Below are 19,393 nucleotides of genomic sequence, written 5' to 3'. Positions count from 1 at the left end.
AGGGACAAGCCCGCCGAGGCCTTCCCGACTCGGCGAGAGCATCGAATCGGCGGCGCCCCGAGGGCCCGTGCTACTCGATGCAGCTAGCTTCGCCGGCGTCTGCCGGGCCATGACTCTGGGCCCCTGGCACGCTAGGATGATATATCATTGCCGGCCGCCGGCCAGCATGAGCCTCTGGAGGCGTCCAATCAACACAATGACCGGGGCCGCCGACCCGGCTGCCAACGCTGCTTGTTCGGTAAGACGCCACTTACACAAACGGGACTCCGGCCTTCCGCGTCGTCGCCTGGACATGCTTCGTCCGACGCGTGGAGGAACCCCCTCCCCTGTTTCCCTTCGACTCAGACTCAAGATTCTGAGGGAGTTCAAGCAGTGCGGGGAGGGAGCCGTCGTCACACCTGGCCGTCGCTAACATGCTGTCTGTGCCTCGCCGCAGGGATGCCGGAAAAAACACCTCAAGTGCGAATGGAATATCGATGCCGCCGCCGCCGCCTGTTCCTCCGACGGCCGCGCCTTGACTGGATGCGTTCGGTGTACCGTGGGCGGACTCAGATGCGAGCGCGGCTTAAACGTGCGATTCAGGCATTACCCGACCCGGTACTAAACCAGTCCGCTGTACTCTTTCTGTCCCCACGGCCAGTCACTGACCAGCCCATGTGCATCGGCAAGGCTCATCGACTTCGGTAACCATCGCTGGGTAGCTTACCCGCGTCGAGGTATCTTGCCCCGTCCCCCCAAGTGACGGCAGATGCCCCCGGCCACTGACGGTCCCCCCCCCCCTTCCAGTCCGTTTTGTCGACGAAACAAGGGACATTGAGGCTCTGTATGGTGACGACGACGACGATGTCCCCGAAGCAAGTGGTGCTGCGTGGCGTGCATCGCTAAGCCCGCCCACTCCCCGCCAAGAGCTGGGCCCATGGCAGCGCCCTCGAGGGCACAGCCGGGTCGAGATGGTGCTGGAATCCAAGGGAAGCCGCTTGCACAGCTACCGAAACCTGGATCAGCGGTCCTTGTCTGCCATTCCCTCGGCCTCCGGGCTCTCGCTGGCGACTCCCAACGATGCGTTCTTGGGCCGGCCCTTTCCGCTCCACAGCTGGCGCGAGGCCAAGCTGATGAAGTACTATCTCGAGTACATGTGCCATTGGGTATGTTGTGTACTTCATCATCTCTTTGTTCATTTGCGTTTCCCACTCCGAACTCGTCTGTACTCTTGTGTCAGTACGAGATGGCCTCAATGTTGACTGGCTCCCATGGCATCGCCAGTTCGATGTTTGCGACACAACGCGGCAGTTTGCCGTCCATGTTCCTCGCAAAGCAATGTCTTGCCCGACGTTGCTCAATGCCATATATGCCCTCTCCAGCAGACATCTGAGCTTGAAGGAAGGACAGTGTGACGAATGGATTTCGAACCAGTATCACGAGCGTTGTCTCCGCCAACTGTCGAGTGTATCCAACGACTCCAACGCACTACTCGACGATGACCTGCTGGCCGCAACGATTTTGCTTCGCACCCTAGAAGAGCTCGAAGGTAAGTTTCCAAAAACCCTCAACGTCGGAATCGGGCGTGATCTGGTTGATTTTCCGTCTCGGCATGGTTGACTGACGCCGCCGGTGTGCACCCAAGGCAGTTCCTCTTCTCGGAACCGACAACGAGGGGCATTTGATGGGGGTCCAGGTCTTTATGAATGCGCGAAGCGGCTCATCGGCAGCCGTCAGTAGCCTACGGCAAGCGGCGTACTGGATCGGGCTGCGTCAGGAGGTGACCATGGCCGTGGCCAGCCAGCGACCCATCAAGTTTCCCCTGTCGCTGAGCTTCGTGGACCAGTCGTTTTCGCCGGCCGACGACGCCATGTGGGCAAACCGCATCATTGTCCACTGCGCCAAGGTTGTCGAGTTTTGTTTTGGCCAAGGCCAGCACAGTCCGCACGACCACCGCGCGCTGATCGAGTACGACGACGGCTGGCTGCGGTGCCGACCATCGACCTTTGTTCCCATTGCCTACATGGACGCGGATGCGAGCCGAGGGGAGGTGTTTCCGCACATCCTGTACTTTAGCCACGCCGTGGGTAAGAGGCGTCATCGGGGAGGCTTGAGAGCGGCTGCTGACGAGACTTGTAGTGGTTGGCGTGGTCCACAGCATGCTGGCACAGGCACTCCTCATGTGCTGCGATCCTGCGCTTCCCAGCATGGCTCGCGGTCGGCTCATCCGGCAGCGGATTCTGCAGCTGTGCGGGACGGCGCTGTCCAACGAGTCGACGATTCCTGCCATGATTACGGCGTCGCTGGGCATCGCCACGTGCGGAGACAGGTTTGACGACCATGTCGAGCGCATGGCCTTGCTCGATGTGCTGACCAAGACCGAGGGGGATCACGCGTGGCCGACGGGCAAGATACAGGGCCGTCTGAAGAATGCATGGGGTTGGGCGTGAATGGATGAGATGGCATTGCTTGACTAGCAGGATTCGCAAGCTCATCGAGGTGTGTAGGAGGCGAATTTTGGTTGTAAAGCCAGGAAGAATTCCACTTGTACATTAGTCCAGTTAATCCGAGCAATTTGAAGCGATCATCAGGCCGTCAGTTGCCCTGTAGCCTGGCAGTCAGGTCAATTACAGCATGCCCAGTCTGCTGCAGTCTCCTGTACAGTCCACGAATCGTTCGGGTCTCCGCTCGACATGCCCTGTAACCCGCTACGAGGCTGGGGAGCCTACGCCACTGTAAGGGCCCTGGGCGCCATGATGCAGCGGTCTGTGGGTCATCCGGGGCTCGGGGAAAGTTGCCCTGCGGCGTTCAAATTAAGCCATTTCCCCCGCTGTTGGGCCCCTCCGCCTGACCTCCTGACTGCCCCCTATCCTTAAGCTCCCCGACTTCGGACCCGTTTTTACCCCAGCCAAGCTTCTCTTTCACTCCTCTTGCGGCTCTCAGCTTGACCGTCTCCACCATGGACGCCTCATCGACCTCGAGCACAGTCCAGCGATGCGCGACAAGCCCATCTTCATCTCCCTATAAAGCCCGCGGCTCCCGTCACCATCTCTCACTCGCTTCGACTCGACTCACTCAAGCCCCCATTGCACAGCCCATCATTATCCATCATGGCCGCAGCAAAGCTCAAGATTGGCGTCGCGGGCCTCGGGAGGATGGGCAAGCGACATGCCCTCAACTTCTTCCAGTCGGTGCCGCGCGCCGACCTCGTTGCCGTCTCTACCCCCGACGCTCAGGAGAGAGAATGGGCCAAGGAGCAGCTGGCCCCCTCGGGCGTCGCCATCTACGAAAATTATGACGACCTGCTGAGGCATCAGGGCCTCGAGGCCGTCTGCGTAGCGTCGGCCACGGCTGTCCACGCCGACCAGGCCATTGCCGCCATCAACGCGGGCAAGCACGTCTTGTGCGAGAAGCCCCTGGCCACCACGCCCGAGGTGGTAAGCTGAACTTCCCTTGACCGGCTTGCAAAGCATGGTTCACCAGGCTGACCAAGTGCGAAACAATAGTCGCAAACCGTTGTCGACGCCGCTGCTCGTCGCCCCGAGCTCAAGGTCATGTGCGGATTCTCAAGGCGCTTCGACGAGAGCTATCGCGACGCTTATGCCAAGGTCCAGGCCGGGCTCATCGGGAGGCCGTCTGTCTTCCGCAGCCAGACGTGCGACATGCTGGACCCGTCGGGCTTCTTCGTCGCCTACGCCCAATTCAGCGGCGGCATCTTCGTCGACTGCTCCATCCACGACATTGACCTGGCCCTCTGGTACTTTGGCGAGGACGGAGACAGCAAGGTCCGGTCTGTGAGCGCCGTGGGCATTACGGCCGTCGAGCCCGACCTGGCCAAGTACAACGATCGCGACAACGCCCTCGGCCTTGTCGAGTTTGCCGACGGTCGCATCGTCAACCTCTACTGCTCGCGCATGATGGCCGCCGGCCAAGAGGACACGACGGAGATTATCGGCACCAAGGGCAAGCTCGGCGTCAACACTCAGCCCACGGCCAACCTGGTGCGCATCCACGAGGCCGGTGGCATCCGCCAAGAGGTGCCCCAGACTTACTGGGATCGCTTCAAGAAGGCCTTTGCCACCGAGGCCGTCGAGTTTACCGACTGCTGCCTCAACGACACGCCGGTCCCCGTCAAGCTGCAGACGGCCGTGGCCGCGGTCAGGATCGGGGCTGCTCTCCAGGAGTCCATGATCTCGGGCCGCAAGATTTACTTTGACGGCAACGGCGGGCGGGCGGACGAGCCGCGGTCTTAGAAGTGCGGCGCACGGACGTTGATGACGGCGGGCTATTTCAGCGATGTTTGCCAACTCCAATTGACTGGATGCTGGTTCATTTCCTGCATTTGCGACGACGTGAAGTCCGGGAAAACGTCCCCGTGGTTCTTGTCGACAACGGCGCCAGTGACTGTTGTTTGTACGGGTGATTCGCGTCTGTCCGTGAGCTGTTTGCTATTTCAGTATTTTGCTTGCTGATCCGGGATTGCTTTGTCTGGGCTGGGCACGGCTTGGTCTTGAGCTCTTCAACACTGACGCCGGCCCCGGTCTGGGTGAGAACAGCGTCGTGTTTGAGGCATGCAGATATTGGCCAAAGCAATGTCGGACTGCCTATCCAAGCCAAGTGCTTTGCTCCTCGTCTGCCTGCCACTACAAAAGACCACGCCTGGGCCTAATTTCACTCCGTCGGCAAAAACAATAAGATCTAGGCCATTGGAATCTTGGTTGAGCAAACATGCACTGTGTTGCACCGCGGGGTTGGCATGTTATGCCTAGTGTTCATCTCGCAATGATCGGCAAGCAGCGTCGCGCCCGTGCAACGTGACGGCAGCCTTTTTTGGATTATCAGGACTCAGGAGTTGGGGAAACATCTAGAGGCCTTCATCGCAAGCCAAAAGAGCCACTCACCTTGCCACGGTGCCATCCATGCTTGGGGCATATTGGTGGACACCACTACTGTATATGTTGTTCACTCAGTTAGAATCCAGAGAGGTAGTTGAAGCACATGCTTGTTGTAATGTTGTGTGCCCAGTAGATGTTCAAGTGACGGCGGTTTTAAAAACGGAGGTTATAGGAGATCGGCTTTGTACTTGGTCCTTCTTCCATTCTACTTCGTCCAGGGGTACATGTATGCCGTGTTTAGATGGCAGCAAACCTCGTCATTGTACGATCTTGACATCTGATATTGCACAGTAGCAAAGACGGCCATTATAGCTGGTGCTTGTAAGGTTGGAAGTCTGGAATGGCCTGTTCCCAAAATTTTACAGTGACGTTATGTTAACTACCGATTAAGCTGGATACAATCAGGCACAAGCCCATAGGGCCTTTGACACGACAGCATCAGGGTAGAAAGATCAGAGTCAAGATTCAAGGTCGAATCATTCCTGTCATCATCATTGATCCGGAGCACCTGTTCTTGAACTTTTGGATACATGTCTCGGGGTGGTGATACGCCCCTCGCTGCACAAGGCGCATTAGTTTGCATCTCGACAATGCATGTTTGCGATGAGACACTGTAAAGGGAGACGGTGCTTCAGATGGCTCTTAAAATGTCGACTTACCCATGCATCGCTGACGAGATGCAGGCCAAACGACATCATACCTCCTCAGCGACATGGCCGTGTCTATCAAGCGCTGTCTCTCGGCCCCGGCCGCCACCATGGCCTTTGTGGTGACGGCTGTTTTACTTGCAGCCGTGGGCGAGGCGGCCGCTTCCAGACCCTTGCGTGTCACTAACCCATTCGAAGTCGTCGATGAGCAGAGATGGGTCAACCCGGACAACATGACCTGGGCCGACTTCAAGGCGCCTCCCGGCACGGCATGGAACGACTCTTCTCGCAGGGGCTCCATCCGCAACTTCAACATCGCCCTCATCGCCGTCGACTACCAAGACAAGGCCTTTGCCATCACCGGGCCTCCAAACTCGACCCTCTTTGGGAATCCGCTGCCCGTGGCGGCAAACACTGCTCGGGCCCGGGTGCCGGCCTTCTACCGCGACCTGCTCAACAAGCCCAGCGAGCTCAACCGCGGCCACACGCTCCACGAGTACTGGATGGAAGACTCTGGCGGCCGCTTCGGAGTCAACCTGACGGCGTTTGGGACCTATCGCATGCCCTTCTTTTCCTATCAGTACGGGGTGGATCGTGTCATGAACCCGGGGGCGTGTCCGCCGGGGATGAGCTGCGACATGAGTCTTCGCGAGGATTCTCTGGGCGTGTGGCGCAGAAACGTGGGGGACGACGTGGCCGACTCGTACGAGCTGGTCTTCATCCTCTCCGCCGGCCAGGACGAGTCCTCGACGTGGCAGGAGTTTGGCGAGATGAAGTTTGCGACCAAGGAGGACGTTCCCGCCGCATGGGGACCGCCGCTGGCGTCGGGGGAGCAGCCGTCTCTGCCCAACTACGCCCACACGCGATACGTCGAGTGGACTTCGTGGGCCGCGGCCGCGTCCATCTGGCCCAATGCCGGGGACGGGTCGAGCCTCCAGTGCGAGAGCTCGGGCATGGGCACCTACGCCCATGAACTGAGCCACCTCCTCAACATTGGCGACAACTACGGCAACCCCTACGGGAAGCCCTTGCGTCGAGACTACACCGGCCCGTGGTCCATGCTGTCTCGCGGCACCTTCAACGGGCCGGGGGGGCCGCATACTCGGTGGCAGATTCCGCCGTTGCAGGGCGGATCCATGGGCTCGCTGCATACGGTGCGCGACAAATACCAGCTCAAGCTGGTTGCCGAGAGCAGCCTGCGCAAGATCTCGAGGAACGCCTTGGCTGCTTCCGGGCCTGTGGTTGCACGCATCACGGCCCGGGCCGTCGAGTCGGACCTGATGGGACTGCGCGTGGAGATGGGAACAGATCTTTCTCCTCGCTGCGACGTGGCCACGGACCTTTTCTGCGACGGCGGAGGCTACGACAACTACGACGTCGAAGTCGTCGACCGCATGGGGGCCGATTCCTTCCAGCCCGACTCGGGCGTCATGATCAGCAAGACCAAGAACACGGATCGACGACAGCCCTTCCAGTGGACCATTGACGCGAATCCGCACGACATCAACCTCGCCGACTTCATCCGTCCCAACGGCACGGTGGCCATGGCCACCATGGGCGACTACCGGCAGCTGGCCGACGCGCTGTTCCACGCCGGCACCCGCTCCGGCAGCCAGTACGAGTTCGTGGACGCGCCCAACGGCCTTCACTTTTACGTCGTCGACAAGCACCGCGACCGGGCGGGTGTCTTGTCGTACACGGTGGGAGTCCGCGCGCTCAACGGCACCGCCAAGGGCCAGGGCGGCGTGCGACTGTCGCCGGGCAAGCCAGCCGTGGGCGAGGGGAACAGGCCGACTGGAAAGGGCGTGTTCTGTGCCTTTGGGCTCACCAACAACGGCACTGCGCGAGAGAAGCACCGGAAGGCGCCGCGGCAGGCTGCCCCCTCTCTGGGAGCAGACATATACCGCCTGCACGCCAAGGTCGAGGGCAAGGGATGGCGCGTCGAGGTCCGCAACGCCCTCGCCGCTGCGAAGGCTGGCGAGACGGTCGGCGTCAAGGTGGCCGTCGGTGCGTCTGCAGACGCCGCCAAGACGGGCATTGTGACGTTGACGGCCGTTTCCGAGTCCGACTCCAAGGTCAAGGCCGAGGCTCGTTGCCAGGTCTCCAAGGGGTAGAGACGGCGGCCGCTTTGATGTTGCAAGCGATCATCGAACCAATTGACCAGGATAGTTTTGCATCTACAGCATGCAGGCTTAGCTATTCATGTAGTTATTCCAAGCATTTACACAGCCTGTCGGTGGCAATTGAGAGCCGGAGGTGCCGGAAGGGCATGTAAGTGAATTCATCTTTGGCACTCGAATGGACTAGATGCCAGTCAAAGTAAATGAGATAGGGGCTTAAATCACCGGATGACCAGTACAATTATGACGTTCTTCTCCTCTGGGCAATATGGAGCAACGGTCTGTGGCAATGCCAGGCTCCGTCTTACTCGGATTTGCCGCCGCAGGTTTCAGTGTTGGCCGTTGAGCCATCAAGGTTCCCCGGCGGCACACATTGCACAAACCCGACGTCCATTTTCACGCAACCTTCCAGCACTCGACTTGTTGGATTTTCTCTCGTCTCGGCAGTCAACAGCGTCCGCCTCGGGGTCAATTCGCAGCAGTCATGCGTGTTGCTGCTTGCGTCTGGTGGCTCGTCTCTGGCTCTTTGCCTGCGCTCTGTCTGCCCGACGACTTGTTGACGGCGGATGCTGCACAGGTAAGACTTGTTGACATTAGTAGAAGCACAATTTCTGACACTGCTTCTGATCGACGGTGCCGCTTAGGTCGGGCCTGTGACCGAGGTGCATGAGATTACCCTGACTCTTCAGCAATACAACCAATCCACAATTCAGAGACACGGTGAAGAAAGATCACGCCTCCTCGGCACCTTGGACAAGCGCAACGGGAAATGGACGGCAAATCACGCTCGGCATCGCCTCCTGGATGCCCTCCACGGCTTCACAAGATACCGCGAGAGACAGGCGGCGGAACTGAAGCGGCTCCGCGGCCTGTATAAGAACGTATCCAAAGCCCAGAAAGCAGTATGATGGCCCTTCCGCTAATTGAATCCGTACGTCCGTCCCGTGTTTTGCTGACGGCCGCGCAGTTCCTCGAGCATCATCTGTCCTACTCGTCAAAGTTCACTCACGTCGAGCAGAAGCTTCTTCACAACCAAGCCCTGTGCGACAGAGTTGTTAGACACGCACTCGAGTTCTATGGCATCGAAAACGAGGAGCTCCACAAGCACATTGCCGACACCGAGGCAACGGGCCAACAAGCCGACAAGATTTCTGTGTCCCAGGCGCTCAAGCACATTGTGCGAGACTGGACAGACGAGGGGGACCACGAGAGGAGCGCACCGTTTGCCTGCATGCTGCCGACGCTTGATGGGCTCTTCCCTGCGAGGCATGCGGCCGCCGAGAAAGTCAAGATCCTGGTGCCGGGGGCCGGTCTCGGTAGGCTGGGACATGACATCCACCGCTTACGAGGTATTGTTTGGCCGATTCGCCTCAGCTGGACTGCTTGTCCGTCTGACCATGCCCAGGTTTCCAAGTCACCATCAACGAGTGGTCCATGTTCATGAACGTAGTATACCGATTCATCGAACGCTACGGGCTGAGAGACGGACAGACATTTCACCCTTTCGTCGACGGCTGGTCCCACCACACATCAGACTCCAAAATGCAGCGGCAGCTGCAATTCCCAGACGTCGATGTCAACCCTCACTCGGTCCTGATGATGGAGGGCGACTTTACAACGGCGTTCCGCCACCAGGAAGGCTTCTACGACGTCGTCGTCACCTACTTCTTCATCGATACCGCGCGGAATCTCATCATGTACTTCGACACCATCAAGAAGATCCTCAAGCCCGGCGGCTACTGGATCAACCTCGGGCCCCTCCTCTACGGGACGGCGCCCTTTGTGCAGCTGTCTCTGCAAGACATTGTCAAGGTCGCAGAGGCCATGAAGTTTGAGTTTTTGGAAACGAGCGATGAATGCGGGATTTTGACGTTTGCAAACTCGACCGTCAGGAGTATCGAGGCCATCTACGGCTTTGACAAGGAGGCTCTGACCAAGAACTCGTACAACGCTCAATTTTGGGTAGCCAAACGGCTATAGAGACCCAGGCTCGAACCTCAACTGAATACATTGTAATGAAACCAACCGTCGGCGCAAATCTCGAGGCTAGAGTACCTGGTGCCTTCACCCTCGGACCGGGCTCCCCGTGATCGGGTTGTCTCCGGGCAGCCTCCCGAGGGGGCCGCGGAGGCCAACGTCCTCGCTTGGCGGTGCAATCTCCGGGGCTTGACGACCCGACTGGCCAGGTCCGTTGGGCCCTGCGTTGAGACTGCAGCGCGGATCGTTGACGCCCTGCGAGCCGGTGCAGGTGTCCATGGCCCGCTCGAGGGCCCTTTGATCAGTCCACCCGTTGAGAAAGTCTCCGTGGAGGCCGTAGCCGGTTGGGTCGCCCATGGCCCAGACCCAGCGATTGAAATTTTTTACGGCCCCCGTGTCGTAGAAGAACTCGAAGAAGACTGAGAGGATGGCTACGGGATGGGACTCGGGGCACACGCCAGTGTTGTAGTCGCCTATGGCCGGGAAGGCCATCTGAACATCCCTGTTAGTCGTGCCGCCTTCTCGTCATGTGCTAGTCGAGTTCCAGTTTGCCTCTTACATGACTCTTGTGGTCCGGGCTATCGAGGCTCTTCCCATCCCAGCAGGAGGGGAAGAAGGTCTCGGCGCGGAGGCGCTCGCACTGCACCGTCGGCAGATGGGGAGTGTCGCCACCACCTGGGCCCAGGCAGACGTGAGAGATGGCTTTTTGCTCGGATTTGGAAGCATCGTAAGTCCTAAGCGGGGGTAAGCAGTGAGTTGATGTTTTAGGCACACCATGCAACAACGAGGCTCGATGGAGAGCCCAGCGATTGAACTGAGAGCACAACGACTACGTCTACATGCCAGGACTGGAAGCTGACCGTAGGAACGGATCTCCCACAACCATGCGCAGACCCGCGGGCGGGGCCTTGGCGCAGACTTGCAAATAGATAAATCAAATCAAATCCGGGGTCCAATTTGATTTGATTTGGATAGCAAAATCATGGATCTGATTTGATTTGATTTGATTTGAATCGATTTGGATCTCATTTGGATATCTGGATAGCCCCACTTTTTCCCACGACAAAATACATTGAGCCGCTCCTATAAGGTCCGCTTTGATAAGGTCCGCTTTGAGGCGGCTCTCTGAGCTGCGGCCATCTGTCCGGCAAGGCTAAATATTCTCTCCGGCTCTGAAGACATCGCCGGAATGGAAAAGAGGTCGATTGCCATTCGCGACAGGCGTGGATATTGGCGTCTGCGGAGAAGCCAGTACTGGATGGGATTGTCCACAAGACAATCGCCCGGATCGGTACTGCCCACCCATTCTGCGTACTCGTCACGCATGGAGGACGGTGAGGGCGCAGGTTGGGCGCCAAGTTTCCTAATTGAGGTCATGAAGTCATCTAGGTCCGTTGTCTTCCTTGCAGCTGTGGGCTCCTCGGGTATCGTATCTTGCTCGACCGCGAGGGTTCGGTACTCCTCCCATATGCGCCATTGCAGCAGTCAAGTGCAGAGCTGTCCCATTTTGGCCATCGGCTACAAATATCTCCCCCCGTAATATGGCAGACGCACCCAAAGATATATTTCACGATCAAACGTGTCAGGTAAAACACAAAAAGAAAGCTTGGTGACACGGCCTGGAAAAGCAACTGCCCGTAATTAGCGACCGCTCTAGGCCAGGCAGGGCTGGCTCCCCAAAACTATTGGCCCAGGTCGCCATTGTGGGGCGTATCCAAATAATCAGATATCCAAATAAATTTGGGTGTTGCGATTTGATTTGATTTGATTCAGCGCAGGGGCAATTTGATTTGATTTGATTTGGATAAATTTGATTTGATTTGATTTGATTTGATTATGATTTATCTATTTGCAAGTCTGCCTTGGCGTGAGGCGTGTTCTGGCAGTTCTGACGGCCGGGGACGTAGTCGCAAGCTCGATCGATATAATAGGCTGCCTGCACGTCTTTCATGTTAGAGCATGTGTCCCAGTATAAGTGCATTCAACTGCATGACACGCCCCAAGAAAGTTGAGGGGTGGATCAAAACTCACAATCCCCTGCATGTCTACCATCTCAAACCGTCCATCGGTGCGCTGATGATAGAGCTGCGGCTGCCAGTAGTTGCTGTTGTCGAGAACCTTGTCACACGTCGTGGCATTGGCAGCCTTGGCATCCTCGTTGGACTCGGTGAGGGCAAACGCGGTCCCGCCGACGACGGCATGAACATGCGGAGAGATGACGCCCGGAAAGACGATTGGGTCGCCTCTCTGGATCGTCAACGGCGCGCAGTTGACGGTGAAAATCTGCGCCAGGGCACCAGAGGTGAGGAGCGGCAGAAGAGCCAGGGCGATGCGGTTGGCCATCGTGGTCGAAGAGAAAAGGCTGGAACAAATTGTCCTTTTATGCCGTCTTCTTCAGTGCGCCTGAAACTCTTCCGACCCCTTGAATCAAGGACTCATCCTGTGATTTATAGCTCGGAGATTCGGCCTCCCTACCATGAACCCCCTACATGTGCGTCCAAGTATCGTTGGTGTACGATTTGGCATTCAGGCCTACCAGTGAGCTCTCACCCGAAGACGACTGAATGACATCTCTTGATGCTCCCGCCACAGCCGCCCTTTAAAGTGCCGAGACAAGGATCACTTCCTGGAAAATCACTCAAAGGGCCGAAAGGGAGAGCATCGTCTCCGGCCTCACTCACAAGCGCCAGCTATTCCTGGCAGAATCGACTCCAAGGGGGGAGGGCAGACCCACACATAGTCACGTTCATGCAATCTCCAAGAGGGCCTCAAAGCTTTAATGGCAGCACTGGCCCAGGGCTTTGGGCACAGCTCTCACACCGAGCCTGGCGACGTGGGATTTCAAGATGCGAGGCTAGACTTGGAAGGTTGGGGGGATGCAAGAAACTGCCCGCGATCATACCGAACCCTGCTTCCCCACCGGGGGAGCCAGGGGACGGGGGAGGGCCCCAGAGTTGGAGTTTGAGCCGAGTGATATCTACGTTCAATGTCAAGCATATTATATGTCGAATGGAGTTGTGGTCAGGCGCGGAAAAGGAGCCGGGCAACCGTTGACCCCAGCATCCAGTCCCGCTTGCAACACCAAAGAAGGCCGGGCTGATCAAAACGCGTGTATCGTGTGACTCTTTTCAGTCTCCAGGGGCCGCCAGCCGGGTGGATTTCAATGTGGCATTTCAGCACCTCGAAGCTGGGTGTGAAAGCATTGAAAGCTTCATGTCGAGTTCGAACCCACATGATGTTCGTACGTGCGGGCTTTGACGAGAGCGATACCAGAATAGACAGTCCATGAGGCCGTTGCTTGGCCAGAATCAGATATGCCCGGCGCTTTACAACACCAACATTCCCGCAAGTGCCTCAAGGCCAACTGTAGTTCTACAAGTATTTACACATGGACGCCTTGAAATGTTTGCAGCTTCGTTAAGGATGTTTGGATTCCTGGACTCTCTGACAACCTACACTACGGCTCCAGTCTGTGTAGGGCAGGTCGTTGAGATCTTGTCCGTCACTCTACACTTTGGCTGCATGACCAACTCACTGGCCCATTGACGATGTGATGGCATTCGATGGGCCTTGCTGCTATGATGTTCGTGCCGTATCCCAGATTCCGGTGAGATTTAAAGTGACAGGGATGTTTCCAAATTCCAAGCTAATTCAAGGAGGCAGTCGAAGGGGCGCCAGCTCCTGCACAGCACACTCATCGGGGAACTTCATAGCATCGGTCCCCAGCCAGTGGCTGGCATGACCACTAGTGTATGCAGAGGGCCTCGGAGGCTAGTGTTTCAGTTCAATAACATGGTAAATCGGCTTACAAGTCCTCTTGACACATCAGAAGCGAGCTAGGTTGGTCTCGACGTCAAAACAGGCTACATGTAGAATCCGCTGGGTCGTCGTTCCCGATTCGTCACCAACTGGCTGCATGTACAAGCCCGATGTGGCATCTGGAAGTTCTAGGCAGTGGGCCAGCACGTTCCCACCACCCTGGATTCGCAGACTAGCTAATTGCTGCCAGCGCAGAAGATGCTCGAGGGCGCGCTGTAGAGTAGCATCGATATCGGCCCTTTTCGACAGATGAACTTGGTACGGTCGCCACCACTGCAGCATCATGTCTAGCCTCAAGATGCTTCGATTGGCCAGCAGGGTTGGCGCAGAGGCTAGTTGAAGGACAAAGAAGGATATATGAAAATGAGGCGGCGATGGGCAGGGTGGCATACTCGATGTAGGAGGGGACCAGGTGCGAGGTTTGCTTCTCCGCGCGGATTCCGGGCCTTGAATCGTAGCCGCCAGCGGCGGAGTAATGCTCCCGAGACCCCGAGACCGTCCACATTGCTCGGCGTACTACGTCGTAGGCTGTCGACTCATTGGTTGCTCTCTGGCTTGGATAGCCGGCTCGAAGTGGCGGCTTTGACCGGAGCAGAGTTCGATTATATATCTCACATGAAAGCACGTGGCGGTATCTACCCAGATTCCGGGCATGACTTGGAGCAGTTATACAGACCGACGAGGTAGTTGGGCTTTGATGCCCACGTACTTAATTCAAATCGAGGATGATGCTATATTTGCGTGAGGTTGTGATCTACCTGCCTCGATCAAATGTATTCCGAGTGAAGAGAAGAGCATGGCTCGTCTTCTACGCTGTCACGTTCGCCTTTGAAATCCGTGTCTAACGCTGAGGGACCCCGAGCTCCGTCACTTTCGGTCCCGTGACTGGCGGTTGCTGAAAGTTCGGGTCCCTTGCGTGGGGAACACAAGTGCAAGCACACATGAAAAAGAAGGGATGCGATTGGTATGACACGGCGCAAACCTGGGGTCAAACGGCGCTCCACGAGTTGAAGACGAGAGCTCAGGTCCTCGGCCAGACGCGAGGAGACATTAGGTAGAGATATCACGTGGATATTCACAGGTTTTTCCCCAGCTAGACGGCCACTTATGACTGAATGGAATTTGTTTCTGCCGCGACTTGTTGGATACTCAATGTATGTGTGGTGAAAGTGACCTGGTCACGTCCCTGGAGCGATTCAGCCGCCGGCTGAGATATGGCTACAGCCTGACATGAATAAAGCCACCACATCTACGGAATCTATCTCCCTCCCCGATTCCACGTGTCCGCCCGACGGCACATAAGCTTCCAATTTCCTGCCAAGGCCTTTCCATGGCCTCCCAAGGCTCGCCGCAGTCCTTGCAGATCGCCTTGCGCCATTCCCGTTGTATCAAGGTCAACCCATCCATGCGTGTGGCTGCCTCAATTTCAGCCGTTGCCACTTTTATCCAGGTGGCCGTGCTCAGTTTTCCCATTCTTCTCGACACTGCTGAGCTTTTAAGGCTCATTCCCTGCTTTGTCAATTCGTGCTAATCTCTTCTCTCTGCCGAGCGCCGGGTAATGGCTACGCCCAAGCGCATGTCGCATGTTCCAAGCGACTTCCCATCCTAGATATGGCGGAACGCAGAAGTAGACGAATAGCCCTACTTGTTAGGGTCAATCGACCCGGCGCAACTCATCAGACCCTGGCTTCAATGGCTGACCAGGTGGTGTAGGTGGGAGCAGAGCGGGATTCCGTTCGGTGGCCCAGTATGTGTAGAGCATCCAAGTTCTAGTGCCGCGTAAACACACCACTTGCTCTAAGACAAGGGGGCTAGAAGCTACGTTCATTAGCCTAGATAAAGTGTTCATATACCCCCAGGCTAACAAACGAACAAGTTATATACAAATCACCTGTTTGAACACGGGGACACTCATTAGTCTCTAGTGGCTCTTGCGGAGAGAGCCTCTCATCCAAAGTCTTATACTGGGCCTTCCACATCACGGATCATCCCTCGGGTCGAGGCATCGTCATGGTTGGTCCATTTGCGAAATTGCCTGGTCGGCAGCCGAAACTCAAACATGCGGTCAATCTCAGACGCCGTGCGCCCCTTCATGTCAGGCACGCAAAAGAAGGAAATGACAAAGGCAATGGCGCACAAGCCCGCAAACACAAAGCCCGTCTTTGCCTTGAGATTGCCCTTGTCCGGGTTGAAGATGTATGGGAGCACAAACCCGAAGAGGCCAGCGCCGAAGCCCGATGTCAGCCAGCCAACGCCCTGTGACATGGCTCGCAAGTGCAGCGACGAGGTTTCGGAGCCGACGGCGTAGGAAGATGGCCATACGCCCAGCCCCGCGACCACGACAACCAGAATCAGAGTTATGGCGGTGTACCTGGGAGCTTGTGATGAGCAACGGTTCAGCGTAGTGAATATCATAAAAGGCAACGGGTGCGGAAACATACCAGACTACGGCTGGCCCATTCCAAATGCCTGCGATGCCCATGGCAGCCCACAGGGCGGTGATGATGGCAAGGCTTATAAGGATGAGGCGTCTCCGCCCAATACGGGACGAGATCCAAATGCTGGACAGATTGGCCAGCAAGCCGCACACGAGACCGAGGATGAGGACGAGGACGCTGGTGGTAGAACTCATGCCGACGACCTGGACGAAGTAGCTTGCCTTGGCCAGCAGGGTCAAGCCAAACATCTGGGGCAAGATGCTGGCAAACATGACGATGAGGGTGCGACGACAGTTGGTGCCGCGGAAGCAGTCAATGTACCTGGCCCTAGTCGTCTTCTTCTCGTGCTCAATGTTGCGGCAGATGGCTTCAATGGTCTTGCGGGCGTCGGCATCGTCGGAGCTCAGGCGTTCCTGGGCCTTATAGGCCTGCTTCAGCTTGTCCTCGCGAACCAGAAACGTGGGGCTCTCAGGGATGAGAAGGGCCATGAATAAGGGGACGGCGGAAAAGGGCCACTGGGAGGCAAAGCAGAGGACGTAGCCGTTTTCCACATCGAGGCAGCCGAATATGACGGCAGCGCCGATGAGCTGGCCCAGCAGGGCGAAGATGGGGAAGAAGGCGAGCAGGGGACCCCTAAGGATGGGGGGGACAATCTCGGACATGTACGTCTGGGTGGTGGTCATGACGATGCCGATGGCGCCGCCCTGAAAGCCCTTGCCGGCGAGGAAGACGCCACGGCGTTGGCCAATGCTGGGGGGCAGATTGGAGACGTAGCAGACGGCGACGGCGCCGGCGGAGAGAAAGGAACCGAGGGCGAGGGAGGCGCGGCGGCCGTAGCAGTCCTGGAACCAGCCGGCCGCGAGGGAGCTCGGGATGGAGACGGCGGGGCTGGCCAGGGTCCAGAGGCCGAGCCAGAGAGAAGGGAGGATCCATCTGCCGTCGAGGCGCTCGCCAAAGTCCTTTCTGCGACGACGAGGTGAGTAGAGGCCTCGGAGGAGGACGAAGAAGACGAGGGGGCGTACTGGAAGCTGGGCATGGCGGAGGTAGTGCCGACAATGACATAGTCATAGCCAAACATGAGAATGCCCGAGGTCAGGCCGACGCAGTAGAGGACGACGCGACGCCATTTCTTGATGGCCTGCCACAGGGTCAGGTTGGCATCGGGGTCCGACTGGACGGGGGCAAGCTCGTCACGGCGGACATGGACCGAGACCTTGCTCGGCGCCGGGTCCTCGGGGTCGGCGGCCATGGTCGCGGGTGAGTCGTATCGGCACAGGGTCTCGAACGGCGGCAGCTGGCTCATTTATTGAACCTATCCAGCGCCTTTTGCCGACGGAGTTGCCGGTAGTGAGGGGCTATTTTTTAAGCCAAGGCACGCCGCGTGCTTATGTAGGTACGACGGTGTGGTACGGTCGACCGAGGCGCCGCCGGGCAAAGGAACAGCAGGCCGTGGACGTTGGCCGTGCGACGCATGGCTGCCGAGCGGTGCACACACACTCTGAGGTGTGCCCGTTATTGGTGCGTGGGCTCCAACAAGCCTCGACTCAGCCAACAGGCGGGAAGATGCCGAGAATCCAGGTATCGAGGCTTTCCTCGGCCCTCGCGGTGCCTTGTGCTCCGCCTTCTGCCTCTCGTCACCGGTACCGTTCGTCGCACAGGCAAGTTGATGATGGCTGCATGTTCGAATGGGTTTCCTTTGCTTCTCGCACAGCCCGACGGCGTTCGGAACGTGGGAGTGCAGATCCGCCACTGCGTGTCTCTCTCCGTTGGGGGCCGCTTTCCGCCTGAAGATGAGCGCACGAGGCGCAGAGCGACGATGCATGGCAATCAGTGCGGTTCCGAGTCGGGAGAGGCGTCACACATGCTGTAGCTGCGATGTGACTGTGCAGGCGGATGCGTCACCGTCGCAGACCGGCTTCTGTCCCTCCCGTGTCCTGTGGCGCGCCGCCAAGAGAGCGAGTCGGAGATTTGCGAACGTGCACGGATTAATTAGCCTTTGATATGTTCAGCCCTCTCTGATGCTGACTTGTTGGTGATGATCGACGGGCGGAGAGACCAGAGTTGGTCGACATGACGAAGAAAGAGGGACAAGACAAGGGACATGCTGAGCTAATAAACGGCGACACGTCCTAATTAATACCACCATACCACCACCTACCGTAAAAACTCCCTATAAGATTGAGACGACAGCGCAGTAGCCCAATTGCCTATAATAACTTAACAGTAATACTCTATTCCCCCTCCTCCTCCCCACCCTAATTAAATACTATTATGGCTAACTCTCAGCCATGGACCTGCTATAATCCTAAACAAATCGCCTAAAATCCAACTAACCCTAACTCTAATTTTAAAAAGCACGTGATGCGTTGTTGCTAGGCGGCTTGACTTTCTAGTGTGCACTGTGCACTGTGGTCGGCTCAAGGGGTAAGGTCGGCTTGTCCACAAGACCTAATAAACATATATGACAATCAACTGAAGACCAAAATGGGTTAACGTATTAGATGATCATGCCTGATGTTGATTGAATTAAATTGACGTCGGTGATTCAATTTAGTCAACGCGCTTGAGTAGCGTGGAGTGGTTTGCATCCTTGCTTCTGCTCCGGTCCTTGTTTTGGCAGCTGCATCTAGAAGATTCGTGCGGCGGCGGTGAACCCGAGTCGTCTCACGTAAGAGAAGAATATTCCGAGCCCATCCGGTGCTTGACCTTCCAAGGCTAGAATATAATTAGTCCGTGTCTTATACCTTTGGTCGCCGAGGCTGCAGCATGGACTTGCAGGAGGCAGCCGTGAGGATGCATGCAGCAGTGTGGTTTTCCCTGGCACCCTCGGCCAGTTATCATGGTTTTGGAACTGAAGGTAAGTCATTCCAGGACAGTGGTAGGCATGGTGCCATCTGCCGCGATAGGATCACTCGATTCTGATTACAGAGTACCGCTACGAGCGAAAGCATTTCGCGCTTTGTTTAACTAGTGGATGATGGGTTCCCTTAACATTAGAGCGGAGTTTTTGGCACCTGTCAATCGGGAAACAAGTTTCTATAAGCTGCAGGGGAAGCAAGGTTTGATGTACGGTGTATAATTAGAATGAGTCTATCCGGAAGCGGGAGAGGGGCCCTTGACCAGCGGCCAACTCTCTTACCACGAGTTTGAAGCGGTTTAACCGCTAGTTGCAGCCGCAGGCGAATGGGGGTTCTAGGGGTCCCCCCTAAGGAAAGTTGAATTGCAGGTGTATAGCGATCCACCCTCCCGGCTGTATGTTCAGCCGTCAAGTCCTTTGCCTTGGCAACCTAACAGGTGTTCGAGGTATTTTGATCTCCTATTTCTCCTATAGTGCTAAATATGCATGGCATGATCCCCATCTGTAACCCTGGATCACCTCCTATATCGCGTAACCCCCGGAGTCGCTTTGTCTTGGCTCCCCTGCAGCTTCAAACGTCCCATTGGGCAGCAGCCGGACGCCTTGTGCAAAGCTCTGTGTCGGCGGAACCCGGGTCACGTTATGGCCCAAGGAGTGAAGG

At 57.0% G+C, this 19,393-nt stretch overlaps 6 protein-coding genes across 6 annotated transcripts; 4 read left to right on the top strand and 2 right to left on the bottom strand.

Moving 5' to 3' along the window:
• Positions 1-196: 196 nt before the first annotated feature.
• Positions 197-2,429, top strand: HRG_07524 (fungal specific transcription factor domain-containing protein; the record flags this gene model as incomplete). Its single annotated transcript, XM_044865995.1, has 7 exons — positions 197-238; positions 437-597; positions 670-716; positions 787-1,145; positions 1,264-1,528; positions 1,629-2,066; positions 2,119-2,429. The coding sequence occupies 7 exons, from the start codon at positions 197-199 to the stop codon at positions 2,427-2,429; spliced, it is 1,623 nt and encodes a 540-aa protein (XP_044718959.1).
• Positions 2,430-3,089: 660 nt separating this feature from the next.
• On the top strand, positions 3,090-4,232 carry HRG_07523 (oxidoreductase family, NAD-binding rossmann fold domain-containing protein; the record flags this gene model as incomplete). The annotated part of the gene is made up of 2 exons (XM_044865994.1): positions 3,090-3,416; positions 3,486-4,232. 2 exons carry the CDS (start codon positions 3,090-3,092, stop codon positions 4,230-4,232), a joined length of 1,074 nt encoding a protein of 357 aa, XP_044718958.1.
• Positions 4,233-5,631: 1,399 nt separating this feature from the next.
• Positions 5,632-7,635, top strand: HRG_07522 (uncharacterized protein; the record flags this gene model as incomplete). Its single annotated transcript, XM_044865993.1, has 1 exon — positions 5,632-7,635. One exon carries the CDS (start codon positions 5,632-5,634, stop codon positions 7,633-7,635), a length of 2,004 nt encoding a protein of 667 aa, XP_044718957.1.
• Positions 7,636-8,125: 490 nt separating this feature from the next.
• Positions 8,126-9,621, top strand: HRG_07521 (uncharacterized protein; the record flags this gene model as incomplete). The annotated part of the gene is made up of 4 exons (XM_044865992.1): positions 8,126-8,218; positions 8,286-8,543; positions 8,609-8,990; positions 9,047-9,621. The coding sequence occupies 4 exons, from the start codon at positions 8,126-8,128 to the stop codon at positions 9,619-9,621; spliced, it is 1,308 nt and encodes a 435-aa protein (XP_044718956.1).
• Positions 9,622-9,705: 84 nt separating this feature from the next.
• Positions 9,706-11,961, bottom strand: HRG_07520 (WSC domain-containing protein; the record flags this gene model as incomplete). Its single annotated transcript, XM_044865991.1, has 5 exons — positions 9,706-10,110; positions 10,178-10,352; positions 10,479-10,525; positions 11,480-11,554; positions 11,650-11,961. The coding sequence occupies 5 exons, from the start codon at positions 11,959-11,961 to the stop codon at positions 9,706-9,708; spliced, it is 1,014 nt and encodes a 337-aa protein (XP_044718955.1).
• A 3,435-nt stretch (positions 11,962-15,396) lies between these two features.
• Positions 15,397-17,124, bottom strand: HRG_07519 (sugar transporter domain-containing protein; the record flags this gene model as incomplete). The annotated part of the gene is made up of 3 exons (XM_044865990.1): positions 15,397-15,808; positions 15,879-16,838; positions 16,898-17,124. 3 exons carry the CDS (start codon positions 17,122-17,124, stop codon positions 15,397-15,399), a joined length of 1,599 nt encoding a protein of 532 aa, XP_044718954.1.
• Positions 17,125-19,393: the final 2,269 nt, after the last annotated feature.

The sequence above is a fragment of the Hirsutella rhossiliensis genome (assembly GCF_020360975.1).
Source record: "Hirsutella rhossiliensis strain HR02 chromosome Unknown scaffold00008, whole genome shotgun sequence".
In the NCBI taxonomy this organism is placed as follows: Eukaryota; Fungi; Ascomycota; class Sordariomycetes; order Hypocreales; family Ophiocordycipitaceae; genus Hirsutella; species Hirsutella rhossiliensis.
Note: the sequence above shows the minus strand (reverse complement) of the source record. Positions and strands in the feature narration are given on the sequence as shown.